The sequence below is a fragment of the Salvelinus fontinalis genome, chromosome 7 (genome assembly GCF_029448725.1).
Source record: "Salvelinus fontinalis isolate EN_2023a chromosome 7, ASM2944872v1, whole genome shotgun sequence".
Classification (NCBI taxonomy): Eukaryota; Metazoa; Chordata; class Actinopteri; order Salmoniformes; family Salmonidae; genus Salvelinus; species Salvelinus fontinalis.
This window is the reverse complement of record NC_074671.1, coordinates 55,868,927-55,894,855: the sequence shown is the minus strand read 5'-3', so window position 1 is coordinate 55,894,855 and position 25,929 is coordinate 55,868,927. Positions and strand designations below refer to the sequence as shown.

Genomic DNA, 25,929 nt, shown 5'->3' with positions numbered 1-25,929 from the left:
ATTTGATTTTGGATTGGAGATGTTTGATATGAGTCTGGAAGGAGAGTTTGCAGTCTAGCCAGACACCTAGGTACTTATAGATGTCCACATATTCTAGGTCGGAACCGTCCAGGGTGGTGATGCTAGTCGGGCGTGCGGGTGCAGGCAGCGAACGGTTGAAAAGCGTGCATTTGGTTTTACTAGCATTTAAGAGCAGTTGGAGGCCACGGAAGGAGTGTTGTATGGCATTGAAGCTCGTTTGGAGGTTAGATAGCACAGTGTCCAGGGAAGGGCCGGAAGTATACAGAATGGTGTCGTCTGCGTAGAGGTGGATCAGGGAATCGCCCGCAGCAAGAGCAACATCATTGATGTATACAGAGAAAAGAGTCGGCCCGAGAATTGAACCCTGTGGTACCCCCATAGAGACTGCCAGAGGACCGGACAACATGCCCTCCGATTTGACACACTGAACTCTGTCTGCAAAGTAGTTGGTGAACCAGGCAAGGCAGTCATTAGAAAAACCGAGGCTATTGAGTCTGCCGATAAGAATATGGTGATTGACAGAGTCGAAAGCCTTGGCCAGGTCGATGAAGACGGCTGCACAGTAATGTCTTTTATCGATGGCGGTTATGATATCGTTTAGTACCTTGAGCGTGGCTGAGGTGCACCCGTGACCGGCTCGGAAACCGGATTGCACAGCGGAGAAGGTACGGTGGGATTCGAGATGGTCAGTGATCTGTTTGTTGACTTGGCTTTCGAAGACCTTAGCTAGGCAGGGCAGGATGGATATAGGTCTGTAACAGTTTGGGTCCAGGGTGTCTCCCCCTTTGAAGAGGGGGATGACAGCGGCAGCTTTCCAATCCTTGGGGATCTCAGATGATACGAAGGAGAGGTTGAACAGGCTGGTAATAGGGGGTGCGACAATGGCGGCGGACAGTTTCAGAAATAGGGGGTCCAGATTGTCAAGCCCAGCTGATTTGTATGGGTCCAGGTTTTCCAGCTCTTTCAGAACATCTGCTATCTGGATATGGGTAAAGGAGAAGCTGGGGAGGCTTGGGCGAGTAGCAGCGGGGGGGGCGGGGCTGTTGGCCAAGGTTGGAGTCGCCAGGAGGAAGGCATGGCCAGCCATTGAGAAATGTTTGTTGAAGTTTTCGATTATCACGGACTTATCAGTGGTGACCGTGTTATCTAGCCTCAGTGCAGTGGGCAGCTGGGAGGAGGTGCTCTTGTTTTCCATGGACTTTACAGTATCCCAGAACTTTTTGGAGTTAGAGCTACAGGATGCAAATTTCTGCTTGAAAAAGCTGGCCTTTGCTTTCCTGACTGACTGCGTGTATTGGTTCCTGACTTCCCTGAACAGTTGCATATCACGGGGGCTCTTCGATGCTATTGCAGTTCGCCACAGGATGTTTTTGTGCTGGTCGAGGGCAGTCAGGTCTGGAGTGAACCAAGGGCTATATCTGTTCTTGGTTCTGCATTTTTTGAACGGAGCATGCTTGTCTAATATGGTGAGGAAGTAACTTTTAAAGAATGACCAGGCATCCTCAACTGACGGGATGAGGTCAATATCCTTCCAGGGTACCCGGGCCAGGTCGATTAGAAAGGCCTGCTCGCAGAAGTGTTTCAGGGAGCGTTTGACAGTGATGAGGGGTGGTCGTTTGACCGTGGACCCGTGGCGGATACAGGCAATGAGGCAGTGATCGCTGAGATCTTGATTGAAGACAGCAGAGGTGTATTTGGAGGGCAAGTTGGTCAGGATAATGTCTATTAGGGTGCCCATGTTTACGGATTTAGGGTTGTACCTGGTGGGTTCCTTGATGATTTGTGTGAGATTGAGGGCATCAAGCTTAGATTGTAGGACTGCCGGGGTGTTAAGCATATCCCAGTTTAGGTCACCTAACAGAACAAACTCTGAAGCTAGATGGGGAGCGATCAATTCACAGATGGTGTCCAGGGCACAGCTGGGAGCTGAGGGGGGTCGGTAGCAGGCGGCAACAGTGAGAGACTTATTTCTGGAGAGATTAATTTTTAAAATTAGAAGTTCGAACTGTTTGGGCATAGACTTGGAAAGTATGACAGAACTTTGCAGGCTATCTCTGCAGTAGATTGCAACTCCTCCCCCTTTGGCAGTTCTATCTTGACGGAAAGTGTTATAGTTGGGTATGGAAATCTCAGAGTTTTTGGTGGCCTTCCTAAGCCAGGATTCAGACACGGCAAGGACATCAGGGTTGGCAGAGTGTGCTAAAGCGGTGAGTAAGGCAAACTTAGGGAGGAGGCTTCTGATGTTGACATGCATGAGGCCAAGGCTTTTTCGATCACAGAAGTCAACAAATGAGGGTGACTGGGGACATGCAGGGCCTGGGTTTACCCTCACATCACCCGAGGTATATACACACACTACTGCTGTAGACTACAGGTACACACACACACACTACTGCTGTAGACTACAGGTATATACACACACACACACGCTACTGCTGTAGACTACAGGTATATACACACACTACTGCTGTAGACTACAGGTACACACACACTACTGCTGTAGACTACAGGTACACACACACTACTGCTGTAGACTACAGGTACACACACACTACTGCTGTAGACTACAGGTATACACACACTACTGCTGTAGACTACAGGTACACACACACTACTGCTGTAGACTACACACACACACACTACTGCTGTAGACTACACACACACACACTACTGCTGTAGACTACACACACACACACTACTGCTGTAGACTACACACACACACACTAATGCTGTAGACTACACACACACACTACTGCTGTAGACTACAGGTATATACACACACTACTGCTGTAGACTACGCACACACACTACTGCTGTAGACTACACACACACACTACTGCTGTAGACTACACACACACACTACTGCTGTAGACTACACACACACACACTACTGCTGTAGACTACACACACACACACACTACTGTAGACTACACACACACACACACACACTACTGCTGTAGACTACACACACACACACACACACACACACACACACACACACACACACACACACACACACACACACACACACACACACACACACACACACACACACACACACACACACACACACTACTGCTGTAGACTACACACACACACACACACACACACACACACACACACACACACACACACACACACTACTGCTGTAGACTACACACACACTACTGCTGTAGACTACACACACACACACACACTACTGCTGTAGACTACACACACACACACACACACACACACACACACACACACACTACTGCTGTAGACTATACACACACTACTGCTGTAGACTACACACACACACACTACTGCTGTAGACTACACACACACACACTACTGCTGTAGACTACACACACACACACACTACTGCTGTAGACTACACACACACACACTACTGCTGTAGACTACAGGTATATACACACACTACTGCTGTAGACTACACACACACTATTGCTGTAGACTACACACACACACTACTGCTGTAGACTACACACACACACTACTGCTGTAGACTACACACACACACTACTGCTGTAGACTACACACACACACACTACTGCTGTAGACTACACACACACACTACTGCTGTAGACTACACACACACACACTACTGCTGTAGACTACACACACACACACACACACACACACACACACACACACACACACACACACACACACACACACACACACACACACACACACACACACACTACTGTTGTAGACTACAGGTACACACACACACTACTGCTGTAGACTACACACACACACTACTGCTGTAGACTACACACACTACTGCTGTAGACTACACACACACACTACTGCTGTAGACTACAGGTATATACACACACTACTGCTGTAGACTACAGGTATATACACACACTACTGCTGTAGACTACACACACACACTACTGCTGTAGACTACACACACACACTACTGCTGTAGACTACACACACACACACTACTGCTGTAGACTACACACACACACACACACACACACACACACACACACACACACACACACACACACACACACACACACACTACTGCTGTAGACTACAGGTACACACACACACTACTGCTGTAGACTACACACACACACACACACACACACTACTGCTGTAGACTACACACACACACACTACTGCTGTAGACTACACACACACACACTACTGCTGTAGACTACACACACACACACTACTGCTGTAGACTACACACACACTACTGCTGTAGACTACACACACACGCACACACACTACTGCTGTAGACTACAGGTACACACACACTACTGCTGTAGACTACACACACACTACTGCTGTAGACTACACACACATGTACATTCTCTAACAACATCTTATAATAAGGTGATTGGGCTCTAGAGCTGACTGTCAAGCTGTCTGTGAAGGTCAAGGAAAGGTTGAGCTTGATAGATTGTAGTTTATGCACCCTGCTCTCACACGTACCCACACACATACACGTATGTAGACACACACCACACACCCTCTCGCACACACACTGCCCTGTTGTAGGACTCCTGATTTATTTTCTAGTTGATTTTATGGCTGATTTCTTTACTAGAGAGGTCACATAGGACAATAACAACATTAGCAGTGTGTGTGTGTTTGTCAGGCCACTTAATGATATCTCTTTATTTGTGAGTAAGGTAATAAGCCATTTAAAAATCAGACACTACAGCTCTGTCTCTCTCTGTCGCTCTGTCTCTCTCTGCATGCTGGGAGTGTTTGGTGCATGCTGGGAATTGTGGTGTGGTGTGTAGTTGTGGTGTGGTGTGAGTGGTGTGTAGAGTTAGATATCTTGTTTTTTCTTTTACGTTTCCTTATCTTGGTGCAATCTTTTTTTTTCATCCTATGCATGATTAAGGTTATCATTCTTTTTATTTAGTTGTGGTAGAATTTTTTGTGTTGAAATTACCCTGGTTTTGGCGGGGGTGGCGAACCACATGGGGACGCCCTCCCTGTCACTTTGGCACGGCTTTAGGTGTGTTACTGAAGCTACTGTCACGGTGGAGGAGTTTCTGGTCGCCGTAGGAGAGAAGGTAGGATATGAGAATGTTGCTTATGCGTCACGGATGAATAAAGCGGTGGTGGTTTTTCTTAAAGAAGAGCGTCTTATAGATCGTATGGTTGAGCACGGTGTACTTCTTAAAGAAGAGAGTCTTATAGATCGTATGGTTGAGCATGGTGTACTTCTTAAAGAAGAGAGTCTTGTAGATCGTATGGTTGAGCATGGTGTACTTCTTAAAGAAGAGTCTTGTAGATCGTATTGTTGAGCATGGTGTACTTCTTAAAGAAGAGAGTCTTATAGATCGTATGGTTGAGCATGGTGTACTTCTTAAAGAAGAGATCTTGTAGATCGTATGGTTGAGCATGGTGTACTTCTTAAAGAAGAGATCTTGTAGATTGTATGGTTGAAGACGGTGTACTTCTTAAAGAAGAGAGTCTTATAGATCGTATGGTTGAGCATGGTGTACTTCTTAAAGAAGAGATCTTGTAGATTGTATGGTTGAAGACGGTGTACTTCTTAAAGAAGAGAGTCTTGTAGATCGTATGGTTGAGCATGGTGTACTTCTTAAAGAATAGCGCCCTGTAGATCGTATGGTTGAGCACGGTGTACTTCTTAAAGAAGAGCGTCTTGTAGATCGTATGGTTGAGCATGGTGTACTTCTTAAAGGAATGTTTATTCAAGTTACGGCGCTTTTTTCTCCGTCAACAAGGGTAACGATTTTTAATGTACCGGCGTTTATTTCCAATGAGCTATTGGAGTGCGAGTTATTGCGGTTTGGGAAGTTTTCAAGTTCAATTAAGATTGTTCCGTTGGGTTGCAAACACCCGGCTTTGAAACAGGTTATGTCGTTTCGGCGACAGGTGTTTATGTTTTTGGGCTCACCGGAGCAGACTTTAGAGTTATCGTTTAAATTCAAGTATGACAACAGACTATATTAGTACGGGTAGTCAACCGTGTTCTGAGTGTGGTGATGTTGGCCATAAGCGACATGCTTGTCCAAAAAGGGAGAAGGCGGAGGGAGGGGCGCAGGTGGTCCTCGTAACGCCTGGGCAAACTGATGTAGGGAGAGGTGGGCCGACAGTGGTTGAGCAGCCAAAAGCACCTGTTGCTGAGGAACAAGTTGTCCGTGTTGAGGGCACGGAGTTGCAACTTGTACCAGAGGAGAATGCTATGCCACAGCAAAATATTTTTGTAGAAGGTAAGGATGGATCTGAAGAGCCATTTCTTCAGACTGGTGAGGAGGTGCCCAGTACGAGTGCTGGGGTACAGGATGGGGTTCATGTGGAGCTAGTCTCCCAGGTAGTGGAAGAGATGCCCACTACGAGTAATGGGGTACAAGAGGGGGTTCATGTGGAGCTAGTCTCCCAGGTAGTGGAGGAGATGCCCACTACGAGTAATGGGGTACAGGAGGGGGTTAAGGTGGGGCTAGTCTCCCAGGTAGTGGAGGAGATGCCCACTACGAGTAATGGGGTACAGGAGGGGGTTCATGTGGAGCTAGTCTCCCAGGTAGTGGAGGAGATGCCCACTACGAGGCATGGGGTAGAGGAGGGGGTTAAGGTGGGGCTAGTCTCACAGGTAGTGGAGGAGATGCCCACTACGAGTAATGGGGTAGAGGAGGGGGTTAAGGTGGGGCTAGTCTCCCAGGTAGTGGAGGAGATGCCCACTACGAGTAATGGGGTACAGGAGGGTGTTCATGTGGAGCTAGTCTCCCAGGTAGTGGAGGAGATGCCTGGTACGAGTGATGGGGTGCAAGTGCGGAGTGTTGAGAGGGATGTGGTAGAGGGGAGTCAGTTGTCTGTGGCCTCAGTTGAGGAGGATCAAGAGAAGGATATGGATATCTCTCCTGATACGACAGCAGCTGATGAAGACTTAGTTTACAGTCTAGAGGAGGTAAATGGGTTCCTGGGTCAGACTTCTAGGAAATCTGAGAAATTGGCCTATTTTTTTGATGTTGATAAGCATGTGAGATCAGCTGCGATGTTACAGAAGACGGTGGGGTTAGACCAGTTGAGTGAGAAGAAGCGTTTTCACTTGAGGAAATTAGCTACTGCTGTCACTGCAGCAAAAGGTGGTGGGAAACGTAGTCCGTTTAAGAGAAAATTACAACAATGATGATGATCATGCCTCTTAGGGTGTTTTTTTCTCCTTGTCTGGTTTCTCTGTGGTTTCTTCTGCTTCTCCTTTCTCTTTTCTATATGGAGGTACTAAGGGGAGGTTCTCTCAATATTAATGAGGGAAGGGACAGGCCTTCCCCCATTAGAGGGCTTGGCTATTAGAAGTAATAAAACAAGAGACACATAGTGATGAGGATAATGAGGTTGACTGGGGTATGTGGTGGGAGGGGCAGCATATACTCAGTCATGGTACTAATTTTAGTGCTGGGGGGGCAATTATGTTTTCCTCAGGCTTAGGGGTGACTGTGGTATCTACAACAGAGATTGTCACGGGTCGGGTTTTATTGGTCAAGGTGGATGTTCTGTATTTTATTAAATTTTTTGGAATGTTTATGCTCCTAATGAGCGTACAGAGCGTATTGCTGTATTTGATCAAATAAAGGAAACCTTAAGACAGTGTGACCAAGAGGGGTGTGTGGTTTTAGGGGGGGACTGGAACTGTACAGTGGATTTTACTGTTGACCGCACCGCTGAAGAACCTAACCTGCGGTCAGCCACTTGCCTGTCTAGTCTATTAACTGAGTTTGAGCTTTCTGATGTGTGGAGAGTAAGGAATGCAAAAGGGTTGGAAGGTTAGACAGGTTGTATGTATCTGATCACTACTGTAGTAGGGTTGGAAGGTTAGACAGGTTGTATGTATCTGATCACTACTGTAGTAGGGTTGGAAGGTTAGACAGGTTATATGTATCTGATCACTACTGTAGTAGGGTTGGAAGGTTAGACAGGTTGTATGTATCTGATCACTACTGTAGTAGGGTTGGAAGGTTACACAGGTTGTATGTATCTGATCACTACTGTAGTAGGGTTGGAAGGTTACACAGGTTGTATGTATCTGATCACTACTGTAGTAGGGTTGGAAGGTTAGACAGGTTGTATGTATCTGATCACTACTGTAGTAGGGTTGGAAGGTTAGACAGGTTGTATGTATTTGATCACTACTGTAGTAGGGTTGGAAGGTTAGACAGGTTGTATGTATCTGATCACTACTGTAGTAGGGTTGGAAGGTGTGATATTGCTCCTGTGGGTTTCTCTGATCACCATATTGTTACTGTTGATATTCACTTGTCCACAAAGGTCATCACCTTACTGGTATTTAATGTTAAGTTGTTACATGATGTCATGTTTTGTGAAAGGTTTTTGTTGTTTTGGGGAAAATGGAGGGTTACAAAAGGGAATTTTGAGTCCTTGAGACAATGGTGGGAGGTTGGGAAGACCCTAATACGATTGTTTTGTCAACAGTATACTGCTCTGTCTCAAATTGAAGTTAAAGAGACTATCAAGGCCCTTGAACAGGACATCAAATCTATTATATTGAAGCTGCTCACTCAGAATGACCCTGGACTAGTCATGAACTTACAGGACAAGAGACATGAACTGAGGTCGTTTCTGCATGAAAGAGTGAAAGGTGCCTTGATTAGGTCTCGTTTCGCTTCCCTCAAGGATATGGATGCTTCTAGCGCTTTTTTTTTAACCACTAGGACAGTCGACATTGCAACGCAAACAGATGGTCTGCCTTCGTCTCTCTGATGGGAAGGTGACCACGGATGACAGTGAAATGCGTCAACATGCCGTGGATTTCTACTCTGCCCTCTATAAGGCGGAGGATTGTGACTCTCTGTGTACTGAACAGTTGTTACACGGTCTTCCTCAATTGGGACCTGAGCAGAGAGTCGCATTGGACTCTGACATTACACTGCAGGAGCTGTCCACAGCAGTTATGCAGCTCTCATCAGGCCGAGCCCCTGACATCGATGGTTTACCATCTGAGTTCTATAAGCACTTTTGGGGGTCTATTGGGGGGGATTTTTATGAAGTGGTGTGTGAATCTTTTCATGAGGGTTCTCTTCCTGTATCCTGTCAACGTGCGGTGCTTTCACTGTTGCCAAAAATGGGGGATTTGGCTCTTATAACAAATTGGCGACCTGTTGCATTGCTGTGCGCATAATATAAAATTGTATATAAATGTTTCTCAAACAGGTTGAAAGAGCATCGGGTGCTGTTGGTCCACAAGGACCCGTCTTACTGTGGACCTGACCACTCTATCGTTGATGACTCGTTTCTAATAAGAGATGTTTTAGACATTTGTAAACTGTCTGATGTGAATGTGGGTTTACTTTCTTTGGATCAGGAGAAGGCTTTTGACCGTGTGGACCACCAGTACTTGTTCTTGGGGAGTTTTTTTGGTCTTTACTGGATGAGTTTACTGTACTAGGGCCTCATGTATGGTGAAGGTGGGGGGTGATTTGAGCTGCCCATCCCCGTCCATAGCGGTATTAGGCAGGGATGCCCAATTTCAGGACAGTTATATTGTCTGGCAATTGAACCAATGGTTTGTTTTTTAAGAGCGAGGCTTACTTGTTTCTCTGTGCCAGGAGTAATGAAGCGTCCCACGATAGCACTGTCTGCATATGCAGATGACCTGACAGTTTTTATTACAGGGGATGAAGATGTTAAGGTTCTCTCAAACACGGTGTATGAGGTGGCCTCCTCAGCTAGAGTCAATTGGGAAAAGAGTGAATCGCTGTGGGCAGGTCACCTTCAGATAGGGTCCGCTCCACGGTTACCAGGGGGCTTCAGATAGGGTCCGCTCCACGGTTACCATGGGGGCTTCAGATAGGGTCCGCTCCACGGTTACCAGGGGGCTTCAGATAGGGTCCGCTCCACGGTTACCAGGGGGCTTCAGATAGGGTCCGCTCCACGGTTACCAGGGAGCTTCAGATAGGGTCCGCTCCACGGTTACCATGGGGGCTTCAGATGGGGTCCGCTCCACGGTTACCAGGGGGGCTTCAGATAGGGTCCGCTCCACGGTTACCAGGGGGGCTTCAGATAGGGTCCGCTCCACGGTTACCAGGGGGGCTTCAGATAGGGTCCGCTCCACGGTTACCAGGGGGCTTCAGATAGGGTCCGCTCCACGGTTACCATGGGGGCTTCAGATAGGGTCCGCTCCACGGTTACCATGGGGGCTTCAGATAGGGTCCGCTCCACGGTTACCATGGGGGCTTCAGATAGGGTCCGCTCCACGGTTACCAGGGGGGCTTCAGATGGGGTCCGCTCCACGGTTACCAGGGGGCTTCAGATAGGGTCCGCTCCACGGTTACCATGGGGGCTTCAGATAGGGTCCGCTCCACGGTTACCATGGGGGCTTCAGATAGGGTCCGCTCCACGGTTACCATGGGGCTTCAGATAGGGTCCGCTCCACGGTTACCATGGGGGCTTCAGATAGGGTCCGCTCCACGGTTACCATGGGGGCTTCAGATAGGGTCCGCTCCACGGTTACCAGGGGGCTTCAGATAGGGTCCGCTCCACGGTTACCATGGGGGCTTCAGATAGGGTCCGCTCCACGGTTACCAGGGGGCTTCAGATAGGGTCCGCTCCACGGTTACCAGGGGGCTGCAGATAGGGTCCACTCCACGGTTACCAGGGGGCTGCAGATAGGGTCCACTCCACGGTTACCAGGGGGCTTCAGATAGGGTCCGCTCCACGGTTACCATGGGGGCTTCAGATAGGGTCCGCTCCACGGTTACCAGGGGGCTTCAGATAGGGTCCGCTCCATGGTTACCAGGGGGCTTCAGATAGGGTCCACTCCACGGTTACCAGGGGGCTGCAGATAGGGTCCACTCCACGGTTACCAGGGGGCTTCAGTGGGGCAGAGATGGGATGAAGACTTTGGGGTTTTTCTAGGCTCTGATGTCTTTCAGAAAAAGAACTGGGAGGGTGTAGTGGAGAAAGTGTGTACTGGGAGGGTGTAGTGGAGAAAGTGTGTACTGGGATGGTGTAGTGGAGAAAGTGTGTACTGGGAGGGTGTAGTGGAGAAAGTGTGTACTGGGAGGGTGTAGTGGAGAAAGTGTGTACTGGGAGGGTGTAGTGGAGAAAGGGTGTACTGGGAGGGTGTAGTGGAGAAAGGGTGTACTGGGAGGGTGTAGTGGAGAAAGTGTGTACTGGGAGGGTGTAGTGGAGAAAGTGTGTACTGGGAGGGTGTAGTGGAGAAAGGGTGTACTGGGAGGGTGTAGTGGAGAAAGGGTGTACTGGGAGGGTGTAGTGGAGAAAGTGTGTACTGGGAGGGTGTAGTGGAGAAAGGGTGTACTGGGAGGGTGTAGTGGAGAAAGGGTGTACTGGGAGGGTGTAGTGGAGAAAGTGTGTACTGGGAGGGTGTAGTGGAGAAAGTGTGTACTGGGAGGGTGTAGTGGAGAAAGTGTGTACTGGGAGGGTGTAGTGGAGAAAGGGTGTACTGGGAGGGTGTAGTGGAGAAAGGGTGTACTGGGAGGGTGTAGTGGAGAAAGGGTGTACTGGGAGGGTGTAGTGGAGAAAGGGTGTACTGGGAGGGTGTAGTGGAGAAAGGGTGTACTGGGAGGGTGTAGTGGAGAAAGGGTGTACTGGGAGGGTGTAGTGGAGAAAGTGTGTACTGGGAGGGTGTAGTGGAGAAAGGGTGTACTGGGAGGGTGTAGTGGAGAAAGGGTGTACTGGGAGGGTGTAGTGGAGAAAGTGTGTACTGGGAGGGTGTAGTGGAGAAAGGGTGTACTGGGAGGGTATAGTGGAGAAAGGGTGTACTGGGAGGGTGTAGTGGAGAAAGGGTGTACTGGGAGGGTGTAGTGGAGAAAGGGTGTACTGGGAGGGTGTAGTGGAGAAAGTGTGTACTGGGAGGGTGTAGTGGAGAAAGGGTGTACTGGGATGGTGTAGTGGAGAAAGTGTGTACTGGGAGGGTGTAGTGGAGAAAGGATGTACTGGGAGGGTGTAGTGGAGAAAGGGTGTACTGGGAGGGTGTAGTGGAGAAAGGGTGTGCCAGAATATCAAGGTGGAAATTGGTGCTGCCCCAGCTGCCTTATAGGGGAAGAGTACTGGTAGCTAATAATCTTGCTGCCTCTACCCTGTGGCACACACTAATGATTTTACAGCCACCGGGGGGTCTGATACAAGAGCTTCAGAGGATCCTTGTCAATTTCTTCTGGTCTGGACAACTGGATTAAACCTGCAGCCCTGTACCTGCCACTGCATGAGGGTGGGCAAGGCCTGGTGGACAGTTCTTCCAGGATCATGACCACAGACTGTTGTACAGTGACGGTTCTAGCTGGGTCTCAGACCCAATAAAGATGATTTAAAACTCAAATCTCTCTCTCGGTCTCTCTGTCTCTCTCTTTCTCGCTCTCTCTCACTCTCTACCTCTCCAGGCGGTGAACCAAGCGGGGGCGGGGCCTTACAGTGAACAGAAGACCTTCCAGACTCCAGCGACTAATCCCGACGCAGTCTCTTCTTTCTTCCTGCTTGACCAGCTCCAATCAGATCAGTCCCCCTCCACCTGCCTCTTCCTGAAGTGGGAGGAGCCTAACTGTAATGGGGCGGATATAACGTCTTACATCATCAGTCTGGACGATCAACTCATTACCGTGGAAACAGAAACCAGTCACCTGATCACTGACCTTCAGCCAGACAGCCAGTACAGGTACACACACACACACACACACACACACACACACACACACACACACACACACACACACACACACACACACACACACACACACACACACACACAAACTGTTTCCAGTCCCAGCAGAATGTTCATGGTTGTAATTGAGATTGCATCTAAGATGATGTTAGCAGCACTGTCAGCAACACTGTTAGCAACACTGTCAGCAGCACTGTTAGCAACACTGTTAGCAGCACTGTTAGCAACACTATCAGCAGCACTGTTAGCAACACTATCAGCAGCACTGTTAGCAGCACTGTCAGCAACACTGTCAGCAGCACTGTCAGCAGCACTGTTAGCAACACTATCAGCAGCACTGTCAGCAGCACTGTCAGCAACACTGTTAGCAGCACTGTCAGCAGCACTGTCAGCAGCACTGTTAGCAACACTGTTAGCAGCACTGTCAGCAGCACTGTCAGCAGCACTGTTAGCAGCACTGTCAGCAGCACTGTCAGCAGCACTCTTAGCAGCACTGTCAGCAGCACTGTTAGCAACACTATCAGCAGCACTGTTAGCAGCACTGTCAACAGCACTGTCAGCAGCACTGTCAGCAGCACTGTCAGCAGCACTGTCAGCAGCACTCTTAGCAGCACTGTTAGCAACACTGTTAGCAGCACTATCAGCAGCACTGTCAGCAGCACTGTCAGCAGCATTGTTAGCAGCACTGTTAGCAGCACTGTTAGCAACACTGTTAGCAGCACTGTCAGCAACACTGTCAGCAGCACTGTTAGCAACACTGTCAGCAGCACTCTTAGCAGCACTGTCAGCAGCACTCTTAGCAGCACTGTCAGCAGCACTGTCAGCAGCACTGTTAGCAGCACTCTTAGCAGCACTGTCAGCAACACTGTCAGCAGCACTCTTAGCAGCACTCTTAGCAGCACTGTCAGCAGCACTGTCAGCAACACTGTCAGCAGCACTCTTAGCAGCACTCTTAGCAACACTGTCAGCAGCACTGTCAGCAACACTGTCAGCAACACTGTCAGCAGCACTGTCAGCAACACTGTCAGCAGCACTGTCAGCAGCACTGTCAGCAGCACTGTCAGCAACACTGTCAGCAACACTGTCAGCAGCACTGTCAGCAGCACTGTCAGCAACACTGTCAGCAGCACTGTCAGCAGCACTGTCAGCAGCACTCTTAGCAGCACTGTCAGCAGCACTGTCAGCAGCACTCTTAGCAGCACTCTTAGCAGCACTGTCAGCAGCACTGTCAGCAACACTGTCAGCAGCACTCTTAGCAGCACTGTCAGCAGCACTCTTAGCAGCACTGTCAGCAGCACTGTTAGCAACACTGTCAGCAGCACTCTTAGCAGCACTGTTAGCAGCACTGTCAGCAGCACTGTCAGCAGCACTGTTAGCAGCACTGTCAGCAGCACTGTTAGCAGCACTCTTAGCAGCACTGTCAGCAGCACTGTCAGCAGCACTCTTAGCAGCACTCTTAGCAGCACTCTTAGCAGCACTGTTAGCAGCACTCTTAGCAGCACTGTCAGCAGCACTCTTAGCAGCACTGTCAGCAGCACTGTCAGCAGCACTGTCAGCAGCACTCTTAGCAGCACTGTCAGCAGCACTGTCAGCAGCACTGTTAGCAGCACTGTCAGCAGCACTGTTAGCAGCACTGTCAGCAACACTGTCAGCAGCACTGTCAGCAGCTCTGTCAGCAGCACTCTTAGCAGCACTCTTAGCAGCACTGTCAGCAGCACTGTCAGCAACACTGTCAGCAGCACTGTCAGCAACACTGTCAGCAGCACTGTCAGCAGCACTGTTAGCAACACTGTCAGCAGCACTGTCAGCAGCACTGTCAGCAGCACTATTAGCAACACTGTTAGCAGCACTGTTAGCAGCACTATCAGCAGCACTGTCAGCAACACTTTCAGCAGCACTGTCAGCAGCACTATTAGCAACACTGTTAGCAACACTGTCAGCAACACTGTCAGCAGCACTGTCAGCAGCACTGTCAGCAGCACTGTCAGCAGCACTATTAGCAACACTGTTAGCAACACTGTCAGCAGCACTATTAGCAACACTGTCAGCAGCACTGTCAGCAGCACTGTCAGCAGCACTGTCAGCAGCACTGTCAGCAGCACTCTTAGCAGCACTGTCAGCAGCACTGTCAGCAGCACTGTAAGCAACACTGTTAGCAGCACTGTCAGCAGCACTCTTAGCAGCACTGTCAGCAGCACTCTTAGCAGCACTGTCAGCAGCACTGTCAGCAGCACTCTTAGCAGCACTGTTAGCAGCACTGTCAGCAGCACTGTTAGCAGCACTGTCAGCAGCACTGTCAGCAGCACTGTCAGCAGCACTGTTAGCAACACTCTTAGCAGCACTGTTAGCAGCACTCTTAGCAGCACTGTCAGCAGCACTCTTAGCAGCACTCTTAGCAGCACTGTCAGCAGCACTGTTAGCAGCACTGTCAGCAGCACTGTTAGCAGCACTGTTAGCAACACTCTTAGCAGCACTGTCAGCAGCACTCTTAGCAGCACTGTCAGCAGCACTCTTAGCAGCACTCTTAGCAGCACTCTTAGCAGCACTGTCAGCAGCACTCTTAGCAGCACTGTCAGCAGCACTGTTAGCAACACTGTTAGCAGCACTCTTAGCAGCACTGTCAGCAGCACTCTTAGCAGCACTGTCAGCAGCACTCTTAGCAGCACTGTTAGCAACACTCTTAGCAGCACTGTCAGCAGCACTCTTAGCAGCACTGTTAGCAGCACTCTTAGCAGCACTGTCAGCAGCACTGTCAGCAGCACTGTTAGCAGCACTGTCAGCAGCACTCTTAGCAGCACTCTTAGCAGCACTCTTAGCAGCACTGTCAGCAGCACTGTTAGCAGCACTCTTAGCAGCACTGTCAGCAACACTGTCAGCAGCACTCTTAGCAGCACTCTTAGCAGCACTCTTAGCAGCACTGTCAGCAACACTGTCAGCAACACTGTCAGCAGCACTGTCAGCAACACTGTCAGCAACACTGTCAGCAGCACTGTCAGCAGCACTGTCAGCAGCACTGTCAGCAGCACTGTCAGCAGCACTGTCAGCAACACTGTCAGCAACACTGTCAGCAGCACTGTCAGCAGCACTCTTAGCACCACTCTTAGCAGCACTGTCAGCAGCACTGTCAGCAGCACTCTTAGCAGCACTCTTAGCAGCACTGTCAGCAGCACTGTCAGCAACACTGTCAGCAGCACTCTTAGCAGCACTGTCAGCAGCACTCTTAGCAGCACTGTCAGCAGCACTGTTAGCAACACTGTCAGCAGCACTCTTAGCAGCACTGTTATCAGCACTGTCAGCAGCACTGTCAGCAGCACTGTTAGCAGCACTGTCAGCAGCACTGTTAGCAGCACTCTTAGCAGCACTGTCAGCAGCACTGTCAGCAGCACTCTTAGCAGCACTCTTAGCAGCACTGTTAGCAGCACTCTTAGCAGCACTGTTAGCAGCACTCTTAGCAGCACTGTCAGCAGCACTGTCAGCAGCACTGTCAGCAGCACTCTTAGCAGCACTGTCAGCAGCACTGTCAGCAGCACTGTTAGCAGCACTGTCAGCAGCACTGTCAGCAGCACTGTCAGCAACACTGTCAGCAGCACTGTCAGCAGCACTGTCAGCAGCACTCTTAGCAGCACTCTTAGCAGCACTGTCAGCAGCACTGTTAGCAACACTGTCAGCAGCACTGTTAGCAACACTGTCAGCAGCACTATTAGCAACACTGTTAGCAGCACTGTCAGCAGCACTGTTAGCAACACTGTCAGCAGCACTGTCAGCAGCACTATTAGCAGCACTCTTAGCAGCACTGCCAGCAGCACTCTTAGCAGCACTGTCAGCAGCACTCTTAGCAGCACTGTCAGCAGCACTCTTAGCAGCACTGTCAGCAGCACTCTTAGCAGCACTGTCAGCAGCACTCTTAGCAGCACTGTCAGCAGCACTCTTAGCAGCACTGTCAGCAGCACTGTCAGCAGCACTGTCAGCAGCACTGTTACCAACACTCTTAGCAGCACTGTCAGCAGCACTCTTAGCAGCACTGTTAGCAGCACTCTTAGCAGCACTGTCAGCAGCACTGTCAGCAGCACTGTCAGCAGCACTGTTAGCAGCACTCTTAGCAGCACTGTCAGCAGCACTGTTAGCAGCACTCTTAGCAGCACTGTCAGCAACACTGTCAGCAGCACTCTTAGCAGCACTCTTAGCAGCACTGTCAGCAGCACTGTCAGCAACACTGTCAGCAACACTGTCAGCAGCACTGTCAGCAACACTGTCAGCAACACTGTCAGCAGCACTGTCAGCAACACTGTCAGCAGCACTGTCAGCAGCACTGTCAGCAGCACTGTCAGCAACACTGTCAGCAACACTGTCAGCAGCACTGTCAGCAACACTGTCAGCAGCACTGTTAGCAGCACTGTCAGCAGCACTGTTAGCAGCACTGTTAGCAACACTCTTAGCAGCACTGTCAGCAGCACTGTCAGCAGCACTGTCAGCAGCACTCTTAGCAGCACTCTTAGCAGCACTGTCAGCAGCCCTGTTAGCAGCACTCTTAGCAGCACTGTCAGCAGCACTCTTAGCAGCACTGTCAGCAGCACTGTCAGCAGCACTGTTAGCAGCACTGTCAGCAGCACTGTTAGCAGCACTCTTAGCAGCACTGTCAGCAGCACTGTCAGCAGCACTGTCAGCAGCACTGTTAGCAACACTGTTAGCAACACTATCAGCAACACTATCAGCAGCACTGTCAGCAGCACTGTTAGCAGCACTGTCAGCAGCACTGTCAGCAGCACTGTCAGCAGCACTGTCAGCAGCACTATTAGCAACACTGTTAGCAGCACTGTTAGCAGCACTGTTAGCAACACTATCAGCAGCACTGTCAGCAGCACTGTCAGCAGCACTGTCAGCAGCACTCTTAGCAGCACTGTCAGCAGCACTCTTAGCAGCACTGTTAGCAACACTATCAGCAGCACTGTCAGCAACACTGTCAGCAGCACTGTCAGCAGCACTGTCAGCAGCACTATTAGCAGCACTGTCAGCAGCACTGTTAGCAACACTATCAGCAGCACTGTCAGCAACACTGTCAGCAGCACTGTCAGCAGCACTATTAGCAACACTATTAGCAACACTGTCAGCAGCACTGTCAGCAGCACTATTAGCAACACTGTTAGCAACACTGTCAGCAGCACTGTCAGCAGCACTGTCAGCAGCACTGTCAGCAGCACTGTCAGCAGCACTATTAGCAACACTGTTAGCAACACTGTCAGCAGCACTGTTAGCAACACTGTCAGCAGCACTGTTAGCAACACTGTCAGCAGCACTGTTAGCAACACTGTCAGCAGCAATCATACCGTGTGTTTCTAGGAATTAAGAAAGAGAGTTGTGTGATTGGTTATTGTTCTCAGTAAGTGTTTGTGATTCTGTGAGACAATGAGTAAAGTGTGTTTCAATGGGTGTGTGTGTCTATTCATGTTAGCAAGTGTTTGTAGATCTGTGTGTGTGTGTGTGTGTGTGTGTGTGTGTGTGTGTGTGTGTGTGTGTGTGTGTGTGTGTGTGTGTGTGTGTGTGTGTGTGTGTGTGTGTGTGTGTGTGTGTGTGTGTGTGGCTGTTATTGTCACCATGTCACTGTTTTTCTTACCTAGTTGAGTTAGAATAACACTACTGATTGGATAATACTGTCCCTCTTATGTATGTGTGTGCATTTGCATGTGTATCCATCAATCACTCCATCTGATTGGTTACAGTCCATTACCCCTGGATACTGATTCCAACTCATATCAAGACACTCGATAGGGCGATCAGTGGAAAAACTCATTCTCTTTTTTTGATAGGAAAGTGTTTGTTCATCTTAGTGTCTCAGACATTGTTTTAGTGTTTCTGATTTAACAAGGATAAAACAAAGAGGACCAGAGGAAGGATAGATTTAATTATCTGATACTCAAAACTATTCTCATCTTCACCATCTAACTCTCCCTCCCTCTCTCTCTTTCATTCTCTCCCCTCTCCTCTTCTCTCTCGTCATCTTCCACACTTTCTGTTTTGTGTGTTGGAGTAACTATAACATGTGTGTGTGTGTGTTCGTGTGTGTGAGTGAGTGAGTGAGTGAGTGAGTGAGTGTGTGTGTGCGTGTGTGTCATCAGGGAAAGGCTACTGTTGGTAAATGTCAGACAGTAAAATAATTAAGGTAATGAGAGGAGAGAGAGAGAGAGAGAGAGAGAGAGAGAGAGAGAGAGAGAGAGAGAGAGAGAGAGAGAGAGAGAGAGAGAGAGAGAGAGAGAGAGAGAGAGAGAGAGAGAGAGAGAGAGAGAGAGAGAGAGAGAGAGAGAGAGAGAGAGAGAGAGAGAGAGAGAGAGAGAGAGAGAGAGAGAGTCCAGACAGAGAGAGAGTCCAGAGAGAGAGAGAGAGTCCAGACAGAGAGAGAGAGAAAAAGCGAGAGTCCCGACAGAGAGAGAGTCCAGACAGAGAGAGAGAGAAAAAGCGAGAGTCCCGACAGAGAGAGAGTCCAGACAGAGAGAGAGAGAAAAAGCGAGAGTCCCGACAGAGAGAGAGTCCAGACAGAGAGAGAGAGAAAAAGCGAGAGTCCCGACAGAGAGAGAGAAAAAGCGAGAGAGTCCAGACAGAGAGAGAGTCCCGACAGAGAGAGAGAAAAAGCGAGAGAGTCCAGACAGAGAGAGAGTCCCGACAGAGAGAGAGAAAAAGAGAGAGAGTCCCGACAGAGAGAGTCCAGACAGAGAGAGAGTCCCGACAGAGAGAGAAAAAGAGAGAGAGTCCAGACAGAAAGAGAGAAAAAGAGAGAGAGTCCAGACAGAAAGAGAGAAAAAGAGAGAGAGTCCAGACAGAGAGAGGGGGGGAGAGATTGAGGGAAAGGAAGCAATATCGTCCAGAGAGAGAGGGGGGGGAGAGATTGAGGGAAAGGAAGCAATATCGTCCAGAGAGAGAGGGGGGGGAGAGATTGAGGGAAAGGAAGCAATATCGTCCGGAGAGAGAGGGGGGGGAGAGATTGAGGGAAAGGAAGCAATATCGTCCAGAGAGAGAGGGGGGGGTTCCTGGAAAAGAAGACAGGACAGTGGAGGGACTCTAGTAAACAACAGAAAATAGATGGAACAACAACACAGTAAGTCCTCATCTTACCAGACATATTCTATTCCTGCCGTGTCATTCAGGACTGGCCATTGCTATCCATAGAGGTCATAGAGGTCAAGGAACTGTAACAACAGATCTTAGAACAGATCTAATGCAGCGTTATAACTGTAATACACTGGATGAGATGACTCTAGATGAATGAGGTTGATGTGATTGCTATTCCTCTCTATTCCTAGTTATTCCATAGGGATGGTGTTGAAAGGCATGACTAGGGTTGCAAATTCCCTGCTTCTCCCGAAATCCTGTTGGAGAATTCCGGATTTCTTGCTTATTTCCCCCTGATCCCTGATTCCAGGAATCCTCCAACCGGGATTTCAGGAAAACCAGGGAATTTGTTGAAGGTTTGCAGATTTTTGCAAGGCGTGACTTGTTTTGGGGAACAGAAAATATCAGTCAGGACAGACTGGGTAAGATGGATGCCGGCTAGGTGAGGTTAGGGGTCAGTCATGACTCAATGGACAGAGGAAAACACCCATCATTATAACACCTCTAATGCTGCCTCTCTTCTGCTATTAACCAACATTAGTACTCAGACACAAAGACAGTACAGTTTGTACTGTAGATGTGTAGTGATGTAATAGTGTTATATGATGTCATGATTGATCTTCTGTTTTATGTGTGATGGAATGTGTTTGGACCCCAGGAAGAGTAGCTGATGCAGGAACTAATGGGGATCCCTTATAAATACTAACACACACACACACACACACTCACAAACTGGTTATGGACAAACTAACTTTCACACACTCAATTTATCCTAACCCCTCTCTCTCTCTTTCTCTCTCAGTGTGCAGATCCAAGCGGTGAATGTCATTGGCTGTGGCCCGTTGAGCCCACCCCTGGTGGCTAGGACACGCCCCCTCCCTCCGGCCCCTCCTCCTTTGGAATGTTCGGCTGCCGGCCCCCAGAGCCTGAAACTGAAGTGGGGGGAGAACGCTGCACACACACACACCCGCTCTCTGCTCTCCAATGACATGTTCTACACACTACAGATGGAAGACAAGAACCACAGGTAGAGTACACACACACACACACACACACACACACACACACACACAGCTACTACCGTCCAATGTTTCCAATGGCTCAATGTTATGTACGTTCTAGATAAAAGCATCTGGTAAATGACCATATGACCATATTACATATCACAATTCTACTGAAGGAAAATACTTAAAACGCGTTGTGTGAGTGAGTGAGTGAGTGAGTGAGTGAGTGAGTGAGTGAGTGAGTGAGTGAGTGAGTGAGTGAGTGAGTGAGTGAGTGAGTGAGTGAGTGTGTGTGTGTGTGTGTGTGTGTGTGTGTGTGTGTGTGTGTGGGGGGAGATAGGTAGGTAGGTAGAGGAAACGACAGTAACCAGTAGATCTAGGGAGAACTCACGATGAGAACATCTAGACTACAGAACTAATTAGAACCATGAACTGGTCAACCATGCTGTCCATTAGAGAACAGTCTGAAGGAAGGAGAGAAATAAATACGAGTGAGGGAAGTAGAGAGGGAGGGAGGAGGCAGAGAGGGAAGGGGGGAGCGAGGGAAGGAGGGAAAGTGGAGGGAGGGTGAAGGGAAGGAAGGAGGGAGGGTGAAGGGAAGGAAGGAGAGAGGGTGAAGGGAAGGAGGGAGAGAGGGAAGGGGGGTGGTGAGTATATACCCTTCCCTCTCTCCTCCTTCATACCCATACCTTCACCCCCCACCAGACAGCTCTCATTGAATTACATACTGTACGCCTATTTGGCCCTGAAGTATTGCTGGCAACGTGACCTGCCCAGGAAAAACTCAGGGTCCTAGTTACAAGCTGACCTTGTCTTGTGCCCAGGAAAAACTCAGGGTCCTAGTTACAAGCTGACTTTGTCTTGTGGTCAGTAAAAACTCAAGGTCCTAGTTACAAGCTGACCTTGTCTTGTGGTCAGGAAAAACTCAGGGTCCTAGTTACAAGCTGACCTTGTCTTGTGCCCAGGAAAAACTCAGGGTTCTAGTTACAAGCTGACCTTGTCTTCTGGTCAGGAAAAACTCAGGGTCCTAGTTACAAGCTGACCTTGTCTTGTGGTCAGGAAAATCTCAGGGTCCTAGTTACAAGCTGACCTTGTCTTGTGCCCAGGAAAAACTCAGGGTTCTAGTTACAAGCTGACCTTGTCTTCTGGTCAGGAAAAACTCAGGGTCCTAGTTACAAGCTGACCTTGTCTTGTGCCCAGGAAAAACTCAGGGTCCTAGTTACAAGCTGACCTTGTCTTCTGGTCAGGAAAAACTCAGGGTCCTAGTTACAAGCTGACCTTGTCTTGTGCCCAGGAAAAACTCAGGGTCCTAGTTACAAGCTGACCTTGTCTTGTGGTCAGGAAAAACTCAGGGTCCTAGTTACAATCTGACCTTGTCTTGTGCCCAGGAAAAACTCAGGGTCCTAGTTACAAGCTGACCTTGTCTTGTGCCCAGGAAAAACTCAGGGTTCTAGTTACAAGCTGACCTTGTCTTGTGCCCAGGAAAATCTCAGGGTTCTAGTTACAAGCTGACCTTGTCTTGTGCCCAGGAAAAACTCAGGGTCCTAGTTACAAGCTGACCTTGTCTTGTGCCCAGGAAAAACTCAGGGTTCTAGTTACAAGCTGACCTTGTCTTCTGGTCAGGAAAAACTCAGGGTCCTAGTTACAAGCTGACCTTGTCTTGTGCCCAGGAAAAACTCAGGGTCCTAGTTACAAGCTGACCTTGTCTTGTGCCCAGGAAAAACTCAGGGTTCTAGTTACAAGCTGACCTTGTCTTCTGGTCAGGAAAAACTCAGGGTCCTAGTTACAAGCTGACCTTGTCTTGTGCCCAGGAAAATCTCAGGGTCCTAGTTACAAGCTGACCTTGTCTTCTGGTCAGGAAAAACTCAGGGTTCTAGTTACAAGCTGACCTTGTCTTGTGGTCAGGAAAAACTCAGGGTCCTAGTTACAAGCTGACCTTGTCTTGTGCCCAGGAAAATCTCAGGGTCCTAGTTACAAGCTGACCTTGTCTTCTGGTCAGGAAAAACTCAGGGTTCTAGTTACAAGCAAACCTTGTCTTCTGGTCAGGAAAAACTCTCTATCCCCCCTCTCTCTCTCTCTATCTCCCCCTCTACCTCCTCTCGACCCCCCCCTCTCTCTATCTCTCTCCCCCTCTACCTCCTCTCTATCCCCCTCTCTCTATCTCCCCCTCTACCTCCTCTCTATCCCCCTCTCTCTATCTCTCTCCCCCTCTACCTCCTCTCTATCCCCCCTCTCTCTATCTCCCCCTCTACCTCCTCTCAAATCCCCCCTCTCTCTATCTCTCTTCCCCTCTACCTCCTCTCTATCTCCCCCTCTACCTCCTCTCTATCCCCCCTCTCTCTATCTCTCTTCCCTCTACCTCCTCTCTATCCCCCTCTCTCTATCTCTCTTCCCCTCTACCTCCTCTCTATCCCCCCTCTCTCTATCTCTCTTCCCTCTACCTCCTCTCTATCCCCCTCTCTCTATCTCTCTCCCCCTCTACCTCCTCTCTATCCCCCCTCTCTCTATCTCTCTCCCCCTCTACCTCCTCTCTATCCCCCTCTCTATCTCTCTCCCCCTCTACCTCCTCTCTATCCCCCCTCTCTATCTCCCCCTCTACCTCCTCTCTATCCCCCCTCTCTCTATCTCTCTCCCCCTCTACCTCCTCTCTATCCCCCCTCTTTCTATCTCTCTCCCCCTCTACCTCCTCTCTATCCCCCCTCTCTCTATCTCTCTCCGCCTCTACCTCCTCTCTATCCCCCTCTCTCTATCTCTCTCCCCCTCTACCTCCTCTCTATCCCCCCTCTCTCTATCTCTCTCCCCCTCTACCTCCTCTCTATCCCCCCTCTCTCTATCTATCTCCGCCTCTACCTCCTCTCTCTCTCTGCATGTGTCTCTGCAGGGTAGAAAGGGCATCATCAGAGCTAAATGGATTTAACTGGCAGTATTGGACACCCACTCTCCTCTACCCTCCTCACATTTTCCTAGTCCCTCTTCTCCCCTGCCGCTCCTAAACAGACAGTATTAGGGCTGAATTACCTGGAATCTCTGTAATTGACAGATTGCTATGGTAACCAGATACACAGACACTATTAGAGACAAACCTGGCCAGAGAGAGAGAGGAGCAGGAGAAAAGGGGCAGTGGGAGAGAGAGAGAGATAGAGTTGGGGGGGATGAGGAGAGAGGAGGACAGTATTATTGGCAGTAAACAAAGACTGAATGACCAAACAGCAAATATTGTTTTCATTTCTACAATGACCTTCTCAAACTCATGCGGTGTCCCGACACCTGTCTGTCTGTCTGTCTGTCTGTCTGTCTGTCTGTCTGTCTGTCCTCTCCTCCCTCTCTGTAAGATGTAGTGAAAGAACTACACCCCCTCTCTCTTCTTATCCTCATGTTTCCACACCTGTCTCTAACTGATTTTATTTTTGTCCATTTGAAGCTCGCATCGTGTAGCCACCCTTCCTCCTACATAGAGAGAGAGAGAGAGAGAGAGAGAGAGAGAGAGAGAGAGAGAGAGAGAGAGAGAGAGAGATCTGCATTTTGTATCCCATCATACGTGGTGCTGGTGTTTTGTTAGGCTTTTGATGGGGGTGTACCTGCTATGTAATGTCATCAGAGTGTGTGTTGTGTACCTGCTGTGTAATGTCATCAGAGTGTGTGTTGTGTACCTGCTGTGTAATGTCATCAGAGTGTGTGTTGTGTACCTGCTGTGTAATGTTCTCAGAGTGTGTGTTGTGTACCTGCTATGTAATGTTCTCAGAGTGTGTGTTGTGTACCTGCTGTGTAATGTTCTCAGAGTGTGTGTTGTGTACCTGCTGTGTAATGTTCTCAGAGTGTGTGTTGTGTACCTACTGTGTAATGTTCTCAGAGTGTGTGTTGTGTACCTGCTATGTAATGTTCTCAGAGTGTGTGTTGTGTACCTGCTGTGTAATGTTCTCAGAGTGTGTGTTGTGTACCTGCTGTGTAATGTTCTCAGAGTGTGTGTTGTGTACCTGCTATGTAATGTTCTCAGAGTGTGTGTTGTGTACCTGCTATGTAATGTTCTCAGAGTGTGTGTTGTGTACCTGCTGTGTAATGTTCTCAGAGTGTGTGTTGTGTACCTGCTATGTAATGTCCTCAGAGTGTGTGTTGTGTATTTCAGGCTAAGTGGTGTGTTAATTGTTAGGCCCTGGTTGTGCCAAACCGCCTTGTCAAAACAACCCTGGGTCATAACTCATCATTTACACACACACACACGCACACACACACACGGTCTGCCAGCACTGATGATTATGGAAATGTCTCTCAGAGTGTGTGTTGTGTACCTGCTATGTAATGTTCTCAGAGTGTGTGTTGTGTACCTGCTTTGTAATGTCATCAGAGTGTGTGTTGTGTACCTGCTGTGTAATGTTCTCAGAGTGTGTGTTGTGTACCTGCTATGTAATGTTCTCAGAGTGTGTGTTGTGTACCTGCTGTGTAATGTTCTCAGAGTGTGTGTTGTGTACCTGCTATGTAATGTCCTCAGAGTGTGTGTTGTGTACCTGCTTTGTAATGTCATCAGAGTGTGTGTTGTGTACCTGCTGTGTAATGTTCTCAGAGTGTGTGTTGTGTACCTGCTGTGTAATGTTCTCAGAGTGTTTGTTGTGTACCTGCTATGTAATGTTCTCAGAGTGTGTGTTGTGTACCTGCTGTGTAATGTTCTCAGAGTGTGTGTTGTGTACCTGCTGTGTAATGTTCTCAGAGTGTGTGTTGTGTATTTCAGGCTAAGTGGTGTGTTAATTGTTAGGCCCTGGTTGTGCCAAACCGCCTTGTCAAAACAACCCTGGGTCATAACTCATCATTTACACACACACACACACACACACACACACACACACACACACACACACACACACACACACACACACACACACACACACACACACACACACACACACACACACACACACACACACACACACACACACACACACACAAACATGGTCTGCCAGCACTGATGATTATGGAAATGTCCTGAGAGTCAAAACAGAATGTTTCATTGGGCAGAGACTTTTCCTGTTCACCGGATTAACTGGTCCTACTGCACATATGCAATAAAGAGAACATAACAACAGTTGATATACCCTAAAAGAAGTGTGTGTGCGTGCGTGCGTGCGTGCGTGTGCGTTCGTGTGCACATCACTCCCCTACCATAAAGACTTCAGG

General features: G+C 48.9%; 1 protein-coding gene across 3 annotated transcripts in view; it reads left to right on the top strand.

The window, feature by feature from the left end:
* LOC129859789 (fibronectin type III domain-containing protein 3B-like) overlaps positions 1-25,929 on the top strand; it is a 157,031-nt gene that overhangs the window by 119,229 nt on the left and 11,873 nt on the right. For all 3 annotated transcript variants that reach the window (XM_055929906.1, XM_055929908.1, XM_055929909.1), the window contains 2 exons: positions 12,381-12,652; positions 20,562-20,786. In XM_055929906.1, coding sequence (XP_055785881.1) covers positions 12,381-12,652; positions 20,562-20,786 — 497 coding nt within the window. The remainder of the gene's footprint in view (positions 1-12,380; positions 12,653-20,561; positions 20,787-25,929) is intronic.